This window comes from Sinocyclocheilus anshuiensis, unplaced genomic scaffold (genome assembly GCF_001515605.1).
Source record: "Sinocyclocheilus anshuiensis isolate Anshui unplaced genomic scaffold, SAMN03320099.WGS_v1.1 scaffold730, whole genome shotgun sequence".
Lineage (NCBI taxonomy): Eukaryota > Metazoa > Chordata > Actinopteri > Cypriniformes > Cyprinidae > Sinocyclocheilus > Sinocyclocheilus anshuiensis.
Window position 1 is genome coordinate 216,642 of NW_015544160.1, and position 17,416 is coordinate 234,057.

Below are 17,416 nucleotides of genomic sequence, written 5' to 3' on the forward strand. Positions count from 1 at the left end.
TATTAAAAAAAAGTCTTTGCAAGAAAAATACAACAAAAGTTCTTCTCGGACTGAGGTCTTAACTACTGCAAAAACAAAGGAAAAACCACATGAGAAAATAAAAACTCCACGAGGGGAGAAAACAAAACCAGAGAACAATTACAACCAAAGAAAGGAACTCAGGATACCTTACTTGGGGTAGCTAGGGAGGCTTTAGCGAGACCAGGCAGGAAACACAGGGAGAAGACTCAAAAACCTAGTGAGGAACCAAGAGAAAAATACACAACTTAAATACACTGGGGAAACAAGGCACAGGTGACCTGGATGATGCTAACAAGGCCACACGAGGAAGAACTAAGGCAGAGGAGAAACCAGGGGACCTCTAGAGGCATGGAGACAAACTACAGGAGGTAGGATGCTGACACCCAGTAACTTTGTTTTGGTAAGTCTTTTTCTGCAAGCATCTGAAAAAATTAGCATGTCTGATTTTGCTCCCCTAGTGACGTTGCAAAGGGTTCTCATTGATATTACTGCCCCTTAATCTGTAAGCTTCCACCCAAGGCGCGTCATTTTGATTTCACAAGCGACAACGGTGTACCAGCTCTAATGCCATAGCGAAAGTTTGAGCACAACTATGCTTATCAGCTCGCGCACATCAGCTATACAGGCGTTGATACTGAATATTTAACATTATATTCATTGCATACATATACTTCGTAGACATTCTTAATCTCTAATAACTCCATTCTGCTGTCTGTTGTTCTGTTGTCAGTGTTTCTTTGTCTGAATATGGCACTTAACACATGTGTGGTATCGGTGTTTGGTATCGGGGCATTTTAACAGTACAGAAGCTCAGTATCGGGCTCGATAACGATACCAGTACCGGTATCGGCGCATCCCTAAAGTTAATCGACAACGAATTGTGACTCCCGGGAAAAAACGGGACATCTGGTCACCTTATCCCTACCCCCTTGTTTCAGATCCCTAGTTCGCATTTTGGTAGCCTATCCATCCACTGCGGCTGCCATACTGAGACTAGATATGCAAACACCCCTTATACGATTGCAATCCAATGACACATTTTGAAGGACAAGACAGTATCCTATAGGATGTGTTTTGAATGTCCTGTAGTCCTCAAATAACATTATAGTCCCGTCTCGTCTTGTTAACGAAGATAAATTCATCATCATAGCTTTTATCATCAGATATTAGTTTCATAGTTTTTATCATCAGATATTAGTTTTAACTCGTCAACGTCTTGTCTTAGTCACAGAAAAAATGTTCGTTAATGAATATTTTTCGTCTGACGAAATTAACACTGATGTGATGTAATGTCGATTTAAAAAAAAAAGTAGGATAGAGGCCATGGAACTTAGAGTAGGTAGTTGAATAGATAGAATAGATTGATAGTAGAATGCCATATTTAAAATATTTAATATAACACAAACAACGATGTGCGGGATAGACAAACATTGGCTTCAATGGGTCACACATCTTCAAAAAATTTCCAGAGGGCACACAACTTCGGAAATGATGGGCTGTGAAAAGTAGATGCAGCCTTAGGAACTTATAAGACAATACAACCCATTGAACAGACTATAATTTTACCCCTCAAAACCTCATTGTACTTTGTATAAAAAATGGAAAATGCCATCTACCCTGAATGGTGAGCATGATTTGACCAAGTACAACATGTTCCTGGATAAACATCCTTGTGAACATCATTCCAATCAACCAATCAAAATTGAGAGATAACTTTTCAGGAAATCAGCTATCATTTCCCTCTGATTTTAGGAATAAATTATGGGTAAGGTTAGGTTTAGGGGTAGGGATTGGGTTAAGTCTGTATTTTTGGACAGTAATGTTGATCCAGGATCAACAAAAGATGTTGATCCAGGAACATGTCTTACTTGGCAAAATCACGGCGACCACCATGAATAAGGACCACTGCAGCACATTTCAGAACCAATTAAAGGTGTTATTTCTTTTCTTGACGGCAGATGGGGCTATTCTTGCTAACTACCTCTTTCTGTTGACAGTTCATTTTATATTTTATGTGGGCTTCTTAGCACAACATGTACTGTACCTGGGTTTTCTTACATGTTTATTTGCATTTACTATACCTGGTACAAATAAATAGTATGATTTAACAGTGCATTCACCACAAATGTCAGATTACGTTATCAATCAAACTCAATCTTGTTAAGATAAAAGTCTGCACTTCCACTATATTTAAGTTTTATTCTCACAATAACGGAACAAACCAAGCTTGGGATTTGTCATTTTCCCACAGTCATGAATAGATGCCCCTGTATTAAGAAAACGCAAATGGTTGAAACATTTTACAAGAATCTAACTTGGACAAACTTAATCAGAGTCACCAGCCTAGAATGAATTTTTTTTCCCGGATGAAATAAAGTCATGTGGTAGGTGCCTTTCCCTTATTGGTCAGGCAAATGCAATAACTTGCTTTGAACAGCAACAGTGTAAACACTTATTCTGTAGAAAATTAATCAAGATGTGTGAACCAAACAATTTTAACCTCCACTGAGGGGTCTCTAAGTTGAATAACTATATGGAATTTTGCAAATCTTCTCTGTTCACACATTGAGCAGAATATAAATAGCATGGACAAATAGACTTCGATGTTTGGTCACATCCCAGTTACATGACAGACTCAAAGCAAAAGCAACACTACGTTATGCTATAAGGTTTAAAAAACACACACACAAAGGAGAGGAGTATCAGTTAAATGAAATCCTAATCATTGTTTTAATCATAACTCAAAATAAACTAAACACACTTCACTACCTGGAATTCCAAAAAAAAGAAGAAAGAAAATGCACTACGTCCTTAGTGGTAATCAGTGCAATGCAGGCAGATAACCTATAGTGGTTATGTTGTTATTGGAGAAAGCTTATGTGATGCAAATATAAATACTTTAAGTATGCTATTCAAACCAACTTGGCAGCCAGTCTTGAAAACTGTGACATTACGCTGAATTAAGATGTAATTATGCTTTAATGTATTGTACAGCTTTTGCTGCAGCTGTTTTACAAGATTAAATCAGATGTTGTTTCAACGAGAAATTTGAGGTGGGGTTTAAATATTTCAGTGGCCCTTCCCAACCCCACAGTTAACTGGACATGTGATAAACATAGCAGCTTGATTTTCTGCCTGAAAATGGTTAGCTGAAATCCCACTGGACTACCACAGGCTGCTGAATCAAGACCAGGTAAACATTTTTACTAGATACTAGTTATTAGGCTATATAATGGCTAAACCTAAGAAGAGATCCTATGTAAAATGTGTAAAATTATTACTTTTTTTGTCATTTGTATAATGTCAATTATTTCGCAAAAAATTCTCTAAATCCTTAAATGCACTTACTTGAAGAAAAGCTTGCCATAGCTGTGCATCAGTTAGTCTTTTTAGTCTTCTTGAGTTATTTATGAATGAAATAACATGCCAGAGGGCTGCAGCATTACTTTTTATTGCTTAACAATCCACCAGTTTTCCATTACATAAAGACTTTAAGGGCCAGCGGTAGGATATAAGAGATTAAGCACAGATGTTGAGTGGAATGGCAGATATGAACCAATTCCAATAAATAAACAGATACTAATTTTAGTTTTTACAATGCTACAAAATTCATTTTCAGCATTCATATAAAATTCTTATTCATTCATATAAAATTCTCTTTTTTAAATAATTTCCTTATAAAAAGTCTTTGAAGTAATTTCACTCATTTCAAATGTAAAGGAAGAAACTTGAAAACAGTATAACTTGTTAGCGCACCGTTGATTAGTTGCCCTTTTGTAGTTGAGAAGGAAATAGTAAATCTTTGAATAAACATTTTATAACTGTGTCTTTATAATTCAGCATTATGAAGGGAAGATAGACACAACTTTCAGATAATGATGTCATGGGATTTGACCAAAGGAACTTAAATAAGAGCTTAAAAATAATTTTAGCAGCTTATCAACAGCTAGTCACATTTACATGCCTATTCAAGTGTGTAAAAGACAAATTAAATTACTGATTCTAATGGCTTTTTGGAAAAAAAACATCCCTTTATCTGCAAATAGACAGTGGCTGACACTTTTTGACCAGGCACCCACAATTTGCATATTAGGCTGATGATACACGGGGCAACTTTTTGAGCAATTTTGCCGGGCAACTTCGGGCAATGTTGCCGACAATGGGCAACCAGATGAGACACAGGGCCCGCGACCGATCTAAAGTATCCAGATAGACATTTGTTATCCATTCTCAATGTAAAAGTGCCCAAGCAACATTGCTAAAAAAAAGTTGCCCAGCAAAATTGCTCAAAAAGTTGCCCAGTATCATCAGCCTAAAATTGAATTATTTGACCTCAACACCAAACGATATGACTGGTGGAAATCCAATATAGCTCACCATCCAAATAACAACATTCCTCCAGTAAAGCATGGAGGTGGTGATATGCTGTTATAGGGTGTTTTTCTGCAGCAGGTACAGGAGCACTCGTCGGGATAGATGGAAAAATGGATGGGTATTTGAAATACCATCAAATTTTTGAGGAGAATCTGCTGCCCTCTGCCAGAAAGTTGTCAATGGGATGAAGTTTTATCTTCCAACATGACAATGACCCAAAGCACACAGTAAAACTGAGCACACAGTGGTTGACGGAGAAAAAGGTTAAAGTCCTTGATGGCCTCCAGAGCCCAGACTTAAACACCACTGAAAGTCTGTGGAATGACTTGAAGACTGCAGTCCACAAACGCTCACCATCAAATTTAACTGAACTTGAACAGTTCTGCAAAGAAGAGTGGGCGAATATTGCAAAGTCTAGATGTGCAAAGTTAGTAGAGACAGAGACATATCCCAACAGACTAAAGGCTGTAAATTAAAGCAAAAGGTGGTTCAACAAAATTCACAGACACAAGGGGTGATCCTTTTTCCAACTCAGTGATTCTGTTTTTTTTTTCTTCTTTCTGACATGTCGATGTTCTATCTTTCACTTGGATGTTATAAGTTGCACTGAGTAAATACAGCTGGATAAAACAAAAACTGTGTCCATCTTCATTTCAGGCTGCAAAGCAACAAAATGTGATTATTTTAAAGGGGGGTGATTCTTTTCTATACCCACTGTAACTAGATTCAGCCTAAGTATGAATGGATGCTAGTCTTATGACAGAATGTAAAATGCTACATTACCATTTTGTTTACAGATAAGCTCAATCCCAAATGTTGTTTTATATTAAACCTTTGAAGTGGCTATTTATTCTCAAGAAAATGTGCTTTAATAAATTGTTCGACCTGTGAGGAGTAAAATACTTAAGATTAGCCGGGTGCCAGCTTACAATAAATGAGGCAGAACGATTAATTGTTCTGTCTCTTAAAACAACGCTACATGTTTGTTAAGAAAGTGGCACTGTGATTTGGTTCACAGGCTTCCTCATTCTACCGGATGAGATTTAAGATGATGCCCAACAGCAGTAATGGGAAGAATTTGGATCTCTCCAGGCTGACAGATGACGAAGCCAAGCATGTCTGGCAGGTGATCCAGAGAGATTTCCACCTGCGAAAGAAAGAAGAGAATAGACTAGGGTGAGACACTCTTGATCACATTTACATGTCATTAACTGTCAGTATATGTTCCTAAATGGCAATCTAAAAATTATTTTCCAACATCTCATCGAAAAAGACTGATCACTGATATTCCTTGATGGTTCTGTCTGACTATAATTAGCCTCATCTGAACTATTGCTTACTCATTTTGTGGATCTGGTAAAACTTAAGTGGTTTGCTGGTTTTTGCTTACTAGAGGTCTTCTGTAGTCTGTTCATCTGTGATTTATCATTTGGCTGGAATCTGGAATCTCAGGAACAGTTCCATGGCACTTAGCCTAATGTGAACCCATCTGAAATAAATCTGAAATAATTTTCAGTGGATAACTTTTCATGAAAATAATTTCTTTAATTAGGTTACTTTAAAGGGGTCATATGATGTTGTTAAAAAGAACATTATTTTGTGTATTTGGTGTAATGAAATGTGTTTATGCAGTTTAAGGTTCAAAAAACACATTATTTTCCACATACTGTACATTAGTGTTCCTCCTCTATGCCCCGCCTTTCTGAAACGCGTCGATTTTTCAAAGCTCATCTGTCTGAAAAGCGAGGTGTGCTCTGATTGGCCAGCTATCCAGTGCGTTGTGATTGGCCGAATACCTCAAGCGTGCGACCGAAATGTTACGCCCCTTACCATACCGTGATGCCCTGTCCGGCCGCAGCGATGAGACAAATACATTAAAACCCATTATAAACGAGGCATTTGTTGCATCCAGTGGGGACATAATTACGGATTATAATGATTTATACTGTCTTTTTACGCGTTGCGTTGCATCGCGCCGTGTAAACATAAAACCATGTCTGCATTTGTGATCGGAGAAATGACAAACAACAAGCGCTACTCTACACTGCTCAAAACTTGCGTTTGAATAGTCAGTGTCAAATCCTTCAAATATGAAAACACTTACAGTCTGTGAGTCAGAACAGCCGGCATTGTAGTCTACTCTCCCAGGATCGGGAAACGGTCCTCCATAAAATGAGTGGGCTTGAGAATGGCGCGGCCGGCGGATTTCGACGAAGGAGCATCCGGCGGGCTTGCGGCAATCACATGTGACAATCACATCCGGCTGGACTCCGCTTCGTCCACGGTGAAAGCCGATCCGGCGATCCACAGCGCAAAGTTGATGTATTTCCTCAGCGACCAGCACGGATCAGCTCTAGGCATGACGAAGCGATATCGTCCTCTTTTGGAAGACCAAACAAAGTAGTTTTGCTTTCACAAGGAAACACAAAAGCGCCTTCATGACATGGCGGCGGCAGCAACAACAATACTATAGCGAGAATCAATGTTATGCCTTCTTTCTTTGCGTGAACATTTGTGCGGTGTTATGCAAATCATCCCACATAGTGACGTAGACATGTGGGGCATGTTAGAACGAGCCGTTTTAGGTAGGCATGGTTGACTCTTAACTTTTATAAAGAAAATTTCTTTGGATTTGAGACTTTAGTCTTTGCAACTTTACAGATCTTCTTTATGCACCAAGAGCTTGTAACACTCCAAAGAGAAAGGAAAAATTGAAATCGCATCATATGACCCCTTTAAGATACTTTTTTGAAAGAACGTTCAAACCACCAAAAACATGTCAATAGGTGTAATGCTTATCTTAAGGAAGTATAATTATGTTTGTCAACAGCAGAGAAGGGCATTCATGTATTCTGGAAGATACAACTGCTTGGCTTTGGACTCTCATGTTATAATGGGAAAAGTACCAAACTTTCACTAAAATTCAGTTAATTCATTTAATTTTTTTTTCATCTCTTTGAAGGAACGGCTTAATGACTCGGCAAGCAAAGAAAATGTCTTGTGAATGCAGTACATTGTGGTTATATAATCATATATTTTGTGCCTACTGTCTGGACCATAACCATCCGCTTTCTTTAATCCATTAAGTAATAAGGTCATGGATACAGCCCACAGTCAAGCTTACAGACATGTGGTACATGTTCACACCACTTGCATGTCTTAGCACTGACAAGTACTAGCTTTGTATGCAGTGCTGAAGAAAAGCGCATGTAAAAATCAATTCCTGTAAGAGGGCTGATGTCCATTCCTGTGCTGACTTTCATTTGTTGTGATGTTTCTACTTTAAGCTGTTTGTTGTCTACTTTTTTTTGGTTAGGTTTTCAGATACAGTTCAAAGCAAACAGAAAACAAAATAGAAAACTCATAAAAAGAAAGGGGTGGACAAACATATTTTGTCATGAGTAAAAGAGTGTCACCATATGAACCCTAATTTAATGTCCCTTACATATTTATTTCCTTTTTCACCAGATATTTCTTCATTTGTCCCACCAGAGTTGTTAAGCTTTTGGCTCTTCAGACACTTTATCAACAGGCTGAGCCCATGTATGTCTAAATTCCAGTCATTTTAAAGGAGGTAATAGGATTTGTCTCAGAATACTGAATAACATCACATGACTGACATTTTTCTCTCAATTCTCTCACAGTTGGAATGAGGCTAGTTCAAAATAGTCCTGTGGAGACTTTGTTGTAATGTGGTGAAGATTTGTGATGATGATAAAAACAAAGAAGTTCTTTCCTTGGAAATATGATGTGGTAATGTGGTTACATTCGCATTGGAGACAATTTCATTGAAAGTTTAAGAGGAAAACAAACAAGTGCTATTGCGAGCAGGTGATCTGCAAGTCAGCCAAATGAATTGTCTGAAACAATTTGAAATTTCATAATAATTCTGAATTATGAATACTATGTAGTCAGCTACTGTTCTTGGTACATGTTCAAGCACTATGGCTTAATTAGATCAAATTCACATTTTCAAAACCAAGCGCACTGTTACGTACAAGGGTGAAATAAGGGAGAAGATATTATTTTAAAAAGATACAAAAACACATAACATTTAAAAATTGTAAAAGAGTTTTTTTCCCCTAATCTTCTTTCATATGTCCTTTCTGAATTGATTATGCTGTAATGTGAGATGTTTGACTCACACTTGGACTTATGCTGAAGTGCTTTTAACCTTTGCCAAATAAAAGTTGAAAGAGACGCAGACACACAATCATTCAACATGTGGAGGAAAGCTCTTAGCAGTTTTTTTCCCCCTCGAGAAGAGCAGATTTAGCAGAAATTATATATATCCCATTTTAAATGCTACACAGCTGTGACAGAGGGGTCATTGTGCTAGAAGGCCATCACTTGGGCCATAAATCTTAAGAAATTGGCACATTAAGAATGGAGGTTTTTGAGGAAAGACTAGAAAGGAAGACCATGGAAGAGAATGTGGAGTCATTTCCCCTCTCTATTATGCTGACTTATGCTGATGATCCAAGTCAAAAACGGAAAGAACGGAAATTGGATTACATCAAGTAATCCAGTCATTTGTTTTGATCTGGATTAAACATTCATTACGTGTTGTTCTAACTTTGTAAGATTAGGATACCTTTGATCCAAAAAATAAATAAATAAAATAAATAAATAAATAAATATTCAGGATTATCCTGGTCCTAACAGAATGGTGTATACAGGGTTGATTTCAGAAACAACATGTAATAAAACGTTAAAATTGGTCAAATAATACAACATTTGCATCTCATTTACACTTTTGTGTATACCCCAAACAGCTGTCAATATCAAACAAGAATAATACATTAAATTTAAATGTAATTTATCAGTGTATATTAATTAGACTACAATGTTAAAAATAGTTTCTAACATTTGTATCCCATATTGTATGGCTATTTGTTGCCTGTTTTTCTTTATACTGTTGTTGTCCACATTGTGATGTATTAGTCCCTTTTAGAGCACTGGTAGTCTGGATTTCGGTAATGTGGAAATAATTGTATGTGAATTTGGGTAATCCAATCCAATTCAAAGTTCCTTTGAAAAAAAAAAATAGCACAATTGTAAAATACTTTACCTGATCCTGGATAGCAAAACATGGGATTTCCAAACCCACATCATTCTAATCCAGATTATACTTTTTTTAACAACTGATCAGATCAAACCCCACATTGCAATCCTAACCTTAATTTAAATTTATTTAAATTTTAATATTTGTTAGTTAATATTTTAGACAACTGGATTGAACATTTAACAAGAAAATAAGATATGACTTTCTATTTATTTAAAAGTCATAGGCTATATGCGCCAAGACTAACTATTTTAGTAAGGATGTCTCTCTCTCTCTCTCTCGCTCTCTCTCTCTGCTGCTGACTCTCCGTCTAAGAAGATTCATATATTGAGCGTATGTACAGATGATCGATAGACCAATCAATCGACCGTTCCCAGTAAATCCCATTTCCTAAATCCCAAAGCCATACCGTTTTGGCGTCCTCAGGTAGCGTGTACCCATGGCTTGTACCTGTGTCGTGTGACACCATCAAACAGTGCCGCTAAATTCTTATTTGCATTGACCACCAGTGGCCTACGACCTTAAAGTTGAAGTTTAATTAGATTAGAGGCGCTGCAATAGGTTGTTTGCAATCACGTGATTCTGATGACGCACGAAATGCAGCTGGAGGGCAGGAAGTGATTTTTCTCCATAGAAATCACTAGCAGAAACTCAAAATGCCTGTGTTTTGCGTTGTTTATGGATGCTCAAATCGGCCAAACCGAGAAACCACAAGGAGCTTTTATCGTGTACGAAAATGTGTTGCTCATAAGCGGGGAAAAGTCAAGAAATTGACTGAAAAACACAGGAAAAAGTGTCTTGTAAACCTGTGTCTGCGGTCGGTAGGAGCGGAGCCGGATAATGCTCGTGTGTGCAAATGGTTAACATAAGATATAATAATATATTAAGATATTAATAAAGAAATATATAAATAGATACAGGGTGACACAGTCAGAATTCACTGAATGCTAAATGCCACACATAGACACGATGTAAATAAGAGTTTATTTGCAGTTCTGAGAGCTTCATATCACGGAATTGTGAGATTGCGATAAATTGAAGTGAGTGACAGCTTTTTAGTGATTAACGTTATATGAAAGCGCTATTTGCTCGCTTTCTAGGCTATAATCGATTCAGAATTTAAAAGTTTTACGTGCTGCTAACAGGGCCAACAGCCACATACCCTTTAACTTACATGCAGCAAAGTTTCAGGAGTGACATATATTCCACATCCCTCATATAAATACGGGATTCACTTTCGAAATAGCTTGTTTACAATCAGGGTTAAGCTCACACTACAGGATTTTTGGCTGGATTTTGCTGTCGTGGACAGATTTACATAGTCTGTGACAAACCCCCCGGATCGTGACCAAATCTCGTGATCCGAACCTGTCTCGAGCTATCACAGACGCTACGATATTTTCAAACCTGTTTGATATTATCGCCACGTGATCTCGTAATGTGAGCGACACAATGACAAGGTGGAACTAATCCAGCCAATCACAGTGCAGATGGTATAAACACTCTTATCATGCATCTTTATGAACAGAAACGAAAAGCCACAAATTAATCAAATCAACTAGAAATAAATGTAACAAATGCATAGATTGTGTATATAATACCACGTTTCATTGTACTGTTTAATTACGTCCAACTCTTTCTGCAGTACTGACAATCCTTGTTGTACACGTCTTCCAAGCCATTGTTTCTTCCATATTCTCTTTTTTCATGGGTTCTTCTTTCTTTCAGATAAAATAACTGCACAGACCAATTGACGGGCCAGTTGATCTTCCATGCTTGAAGATATGGCCTATAATCGCTGTAATTTCTCACGAGAATTTATGTGAGAAAACGTATTTTTGCTGATGGTCGGGAACGCGTCTTCACTGAATGTTTTGTAGTGTGTGCACCTCGTTAGCGTTGTGTTGTGTAGTATGCGCGCAGCTATGACAAGACAACGACAGATTAGAACAAATCTTGTTGCGTAGCGTGAGCAACACAGTGATTCGGCTAGTCTTTCAATCCTGTAGTGTGAGCTGGAAAGTGATTTTGAGCCTCTCTGTGATGGTACCACGAGGCGTCGCTCACTAGCGGATCTCAGACTTCTGAAGGGGAGTCTTCTGAACTTCGTGACTTCTGAACATAGTGATTCGGCTAGTCTTTCAATCCTGTAGTGTGAGTCAGGCTTTAGTTGCTTAGCCTATATCCACCGCCTCAATGGCACAGTAACCCCTCACTGCAGAACACCAGATCCAGGGGGAGTGGTTGGATCCACATCTAGGGGGTGGAGATTGGTAGGTTTAGGGGCCCTCCAGCTGCATTTCGTGCGTCATCAGTGACGTCATGTGCAAACAACCTATAAACAAAATCAAAAACGCCTGTTTCAGAGTGAAAACATTGTTTTTAAACTGGATATAAATGTTATTTAATTCCAATAATTTTTCATTAAAAAAAATGTCGAGTAGCTGGGGAGGAGATCAGGTGTTACGATATTTTCGGTTTTTAAGATTTTCGGTTTCAATGGGCGGAGCATACATGAATATTCATGAGTTTCCCGGACTTGCATGTGGAACTGAGAATTTTAGTTCACACTCCTTAAATCTCAGCAGATTTAACGGAATACTTCAGAAAAGGTAAATATATTTTCAGTGTTGCACAAACTTAAGCCTAAACTACATTTGTTCATAATTTTGTAACACTTTATAATGTTTTTATTTGCAGGTTTTGTGCAGCCGTCACTGACTGAATGATTGCAGGCATTCTTTGTGTAATGTTGGGATAAAGCACAGCAAACTATGATTTCAGTTCGTTGTGCTGTAGCTTATTAGTTGTTATCATTTGAGTGCACCAACTGAAATAAACTTGTATCTGTGGACTAATAATTTTTCATCTGTGATTGTTCTTAAACTGTTTAGCATATTTACAAAATGAACAGGAATCTAAACCACACACAAGCATGAAATTGTTCCTTTAATAGGCCTACATACGTAAAATTTTGGGTTAAACAAAATAGTTTGGACAAGTGTAAAAAGTAGCCTACACTGTAAAAAATGACCGTGAATTTAACGGTAAAAGACTGTAAAATGTTACAATAAAAACCTGTTAAATGGTTAACGGTAAGTTCCCCTACTATATACGGTGAAAAACTGTATTGGACATTACATGTAATTTTACAGTAGTATACCGTTTTTGGAAGTGAAAAAGATTGTATAATTTACAGTGAATAACCGTAAATTAACATTCCCAGAATTCCCTGCGTTACATTTCAAATGTAATGTTTTTTTTTGTTGAAATATGTTTCTTCTTAGTTTTTTCTTATCAGTTGTGTACATTATATGTTGTATGTTACATGTAATGTTGTTCAATTAATGTTTATTGCATTATTTCAGTTTCATGTGTGTTACCATGATGGTGTTTAGTGTTTGTGTGAATGACACTGTGCACCTTCTATATATGTTATTATTTAAAAGCTGCTTGTGATAGGCTTTGGTTCATCATGTGATTTTCTCATCACCACCTGCTTTTGGTGCAGTATATTACAAAGGTACAAAACAGATTTCAGTACTTCAGTGGGTTAGTATATTAACATTATATCAGTTAAAGAAATTACGGTACTTAACTGTAAATTTAAGTTAAAACTGAAAAAAATTTGTAAAAAGATTTTTACGGTAAAATTCTAGCAACCACAGCTGCCGGTTTTTTACCGTAAATTTTTTTTTTACAGTGTACATTTTGGTACACTGTAAATGAGAAAACAAATAGCCTATACTTTACAGCATGTTATGGAATGGAATAAGCAACTAATTTGATGTTAACAAAATAATTTTATTTTACAAATGTTCATAAGTGTGCTTGTTCTTGTTTTGATAATATGATTATTGATTACTGTTTAAAGGTTTTGTATTAGTAAGGTTCTTTGTTCACCAACTGCATTTATCTGATTAAAAATATAGTCAAAAACAGTAATATTGTGAAATGTTTTTGCAATTTAAAATGACTGTTTTCTATTTTTTCCCTGTGATGTCAGATCTTGACTTCTCCAGTCTTCAGTGTGACAAGATCCTTCAGAGATAATTCTAATATGTTGATTTGATAATTATCACAGTTAGAAATGGTTGTACTGCTTAATGAAGTGTGGAAACCATTATACAGTGCAGGATTCCTTTAAATTAACATTCCCAGAATTCCCTGCGTTACATTTCAAATGTAATGTTTTTTTTTGTTGAAATATGTTTCTTCTTAGTTTTTTCTTATCAGTTGTGTACATTATATGTTGTATGTTACATGTAATGTTGTTCAATTAATGTTTATTGCATTATTTCAGTTTCATGTGTGTTACCATGATGGTGTTTAGTGTTTGTGTGAATGACACTGTGCACCTTCTATATATGTTATTATTTAAAAGCTGCTTGTGATAGGCTTTGGTTCATCATGTGATTTTCTCATCACCACCTGCTTTTGGTGCAGTATATTACAAAGGTACAAAACAGATTTCAGTACTTCAGTGGGTTAGTATATTAACATTATATCAGTTAAAGAAATTACGGTACTTAACTGTAAATTTAAGTTAAAACTGAAAAAAATTTGTAAAAAGATTTTTACGGTAAAATTCTAGCAACCACAGCTGCCGGTTTTTTACCGTAAATTTTTTTTTTACAGTGTACATTTTGGTACACTGTAAATGAGAAAACAAATAGCCTATACTTTACAGCATGTTATGGAATGGAATAAGCAACTAATTTGATGTTAACAAAATAATTTTATTTTACAAATGTTCATAAGTGTGCTTGTTCTTGTTTTGATAATATGATTATTGATTACTGTTTAAAGGTTTTGTATTAGTAAGGTTCTTTGTTCACCAACTGCATTTATCTGATTAAAAATATAGTCAAAAACAGTAATATTGTGAAATGTTTTTGCAATTTAAAATGACTGTTTTCTATTTTTTCCCTGTGATGTCAGATCTTGACTTCTCCAGTCTTCAGTGTGACAAGATCCTTCAGAGATAATTCTAATATGTTGATTTGATAATTATCACAGTTAGAAATGGTTGTACTGCTTAATGAAGTGTGGAAACCATTATACAGTGCAGGATTCCTTGATGAGTAGAAAATTCAGAAGAACAGCATTTATTTGAAATAGAAATCTTTTGTAACATTATAAATGTCTTTACTGTCATGTTTATTATTATTTTAATGCATCCTTGTTGAAGAAAAGTATACATTTCTTTAAAAAGAATTATAGCAATTCCAAACGTTTGATTGGTAATGTCATGAATCAAATGCCAGAATCAAGTTTAGAAATGTATTATTATTATTATTATTATTATTATTATTATTATTATTAGGCTACATATCTTACATATGATCTTATAATAGCTTTATTATGTGTCATATGTTTATACAGTAGATTCAATAAGGATGTTTACATCACTCTCGTCTCCTATGTTTTTTTGTTTTGGTGCATAAATCTTTAGTTTGTAACAAGAATTCAACAGTGGATCATACTCAAAATTCAGGAAAACTTTATTAATCGCATCCTCCATGCCTGGATTTTGGATTTTGAGTGTAGATCGCTATTGAATTCATATTTTTAAAAACAAAATGTCACTGTCTCACATAATATCAAACATCCACACCAGCGTTATACTAACATCTAGTTAGCAAAAGCTAATCAAGACCTTGATCCAATCTTTATTCCACTTTAAGTGACTCTAATTAAAGCCAAATTAAGAATATATATGTATATGAAACCTTATGACTTATAAATTATGTTGAATGAGTGTTTATTGTGCATGAAAATAGATCACGCATTTGTATCAATGATCATCATTGTCATCCAGGTACAGTGCAACACAGGGTCAAAGAAGAGATGACAGAACAACATCAGTGTAGGTTGCAAAATGTTTATTAGACCAATGGTGGTGGATGTTATTTCATTCATTGCCAGAGGATGAGTTTTAAAACTTAAAAAGTAACAGAAGAGCATAGCAATAAATAATTGAAATAGTTGGTGCACATATCTATGCTACTATTGTAAATCAGTGTTGCTGTAATCATCCAGATGTTCTGGGATTTTTGGTTGGTTTCACTGTGCAAGTGGAACCTTAAACCTTGTGATAATCTTCATTTGTAAACTACAAATGAAGAGCACATCGAACTGAAAACATTGTATACAGCTGAGGTTTGTACTTTATCCCAACATTACACAAAGAATGCAATCGTTCAGTCAGTGACGGCTGCACAAGAGTTTGTGTGAACAAAAATGTGCACTGCAAACTAATAAAAACATTATAAACTGTTATGAAATGATTAATCAACTGTAGTTTATGCTTAAGTTTGCGCAACGCTGAAAATATATTTACCTTTTTTGAAATATTCCATCAAATCTGCTGAGATTCAAGGAGCGTGAACTAAAAATTCTCAGTTCCATGCACAAGTCTGGGAAACTCGTGAATATTCATGTATTTAATGCCCATTGAAACAGAAAATCTCAGTCCTGTGCAGCGCTATCGCTGACTGACCGCGGCGACGGTGCCAAATTCTCTACCGCGATATGTTTCTAAAACCAGGCATCCATATACTAGCAGTGTTGGCAATGATATTTCTTTTTTTTTCATTATTTCTAAGTGGTTACGGTTGGAACAAGGTCACAACTGAGTTTTACACACCAGAAATAAAAACAATCAGCATTCAAGACTGATTTTTATTATTCACGCAGGGAACTCAAGACCAAAATAATGAAAGAGGACACCAAGAGAGAGCTACTGGAATATCAGCCTAAACTCAGTGATTCCCTCTGTATCCGCTGTCTGCAGCCCTTCAAATTCCTTGTCAACAGGAAGCGCCAGTGTCTGGATTGCAAGCTATTTGTCTGCAAGTCCTGCAGCCGTTTTAATAAGAAGGACCATGGCTGGGTTTGTAATCCATGCCACATGGCCAGGTGAGCACCTGACAGACACGAGTGTGATTTATATGCTCACATGACACATGTCAAAGGAACAACATAAAGAGAAATGAAATAAAACACAATAAGCAGAACGAATTTCCGTGTAAATAATGCGGAAAACAATTATTGTTGTAAATTGTCAAATTCAATTCAGTGGGACAATGTAGGCTAAGAATAGTCTCAGCCTCAGACGTCACGCACACGGAACGTTGGCTAAACGTCTGATGCATACGGCACAAAAAAGTGGAAACACTTCAGCAGTTTCGAAGTCGTCATCGGATTGGTTGAATTATACAGGATTTCCGGGAGACGTGTGTGTCGCGTTCTTTAACGTTCCGCCTGGAAACAAAGATGCCATGACGCCAAACCCCCTCACGAAAGAAGAAAGCCGTCGTGTTTACAACTTTGACGACGAGCGCTTATCAGGTTCAACTAAACGCTGGATTTTCAAAAGTATGTGAAAAATTTAAAGTTCGCGGCATAGAATCTTTAAAATACGTCCGAGAGTTTTACACACCGGTCTGTTATTGTGGCGACAATTCCACGCCCCGAAACGTGACAATGAACGAAACGAACTGTGATTGGTTGTTTGACATGTCAGTCAAACGGCCTCATGGGCGGGCCTTGGCCAATGAAAGCTGCCATGGATTCCAGACCTGCGTGTTTATGCGGTTTAAGGTTCAAAAAACAAATTATTTTCCCGTCTTTCTGAAACGCGTCGATTTTTACAAAGCTCATCGGTCTGAAAAGCGAGGTGTGTTCTGATTGGCCAGCTATCCAGTGCGTTGTGATTGGCCGAATACCTCAAGCGTGTGACGGAAATGTTACACCCCTGACCATACTGTGATGCCCTGTCCGGCCGGAGCGACGAGACAGAAACATTAAAACACATTATAAACGAGGCATTTGTTGCATCCAGTGGGGATATAATTACGGATTACAATGACTTATACTGTCTTTTTACGCGTTGTGTTGCATCGCGCCGTGTAAACATAAAACCATGTCTGCATTTGTGATCGGAGAAATGAC

At 36.7% G+C, this 17,416-nt stretch overlaps 1 protein-coding gene across 4 annotated transcripts in view; it reads left to right on the forward strand.

Moving 5' to 3' along the window:
- The first annotated feature begins 189 nt into the window (after positions 1–189).
- Positions 190–17,416, forward strand: part of LOC107695586 (melanophilin-like) — a 27,165-nt gene continuing 9,938 nt past the window's right edge. For 2 of the 4 annotated variants that reach the window (XM_016495586.1, XM_016495589.1), the window contains exons 1-3: positions 191–421; positions 5,414–5,571; positions 16,160–16,381. In XM_016495586.1, the coding sequence (XP_016351072.1) occupies positions 395–421; positions 5,414–5,571; positions 16,160–16,381 (407 nt within the window). In that variant the 5' untranslated portion in view covers positions 191–394. Of the gene's footprint in view, positions 422–3,049; positions 3,215–5,413; positions 5,572–16,159; positions 16,382–17,416 lie in introns of those variants that run through there. The other 2 variants (XM_016495588.1, XM_016495587.1) reach the window with 2 other exon arrangements.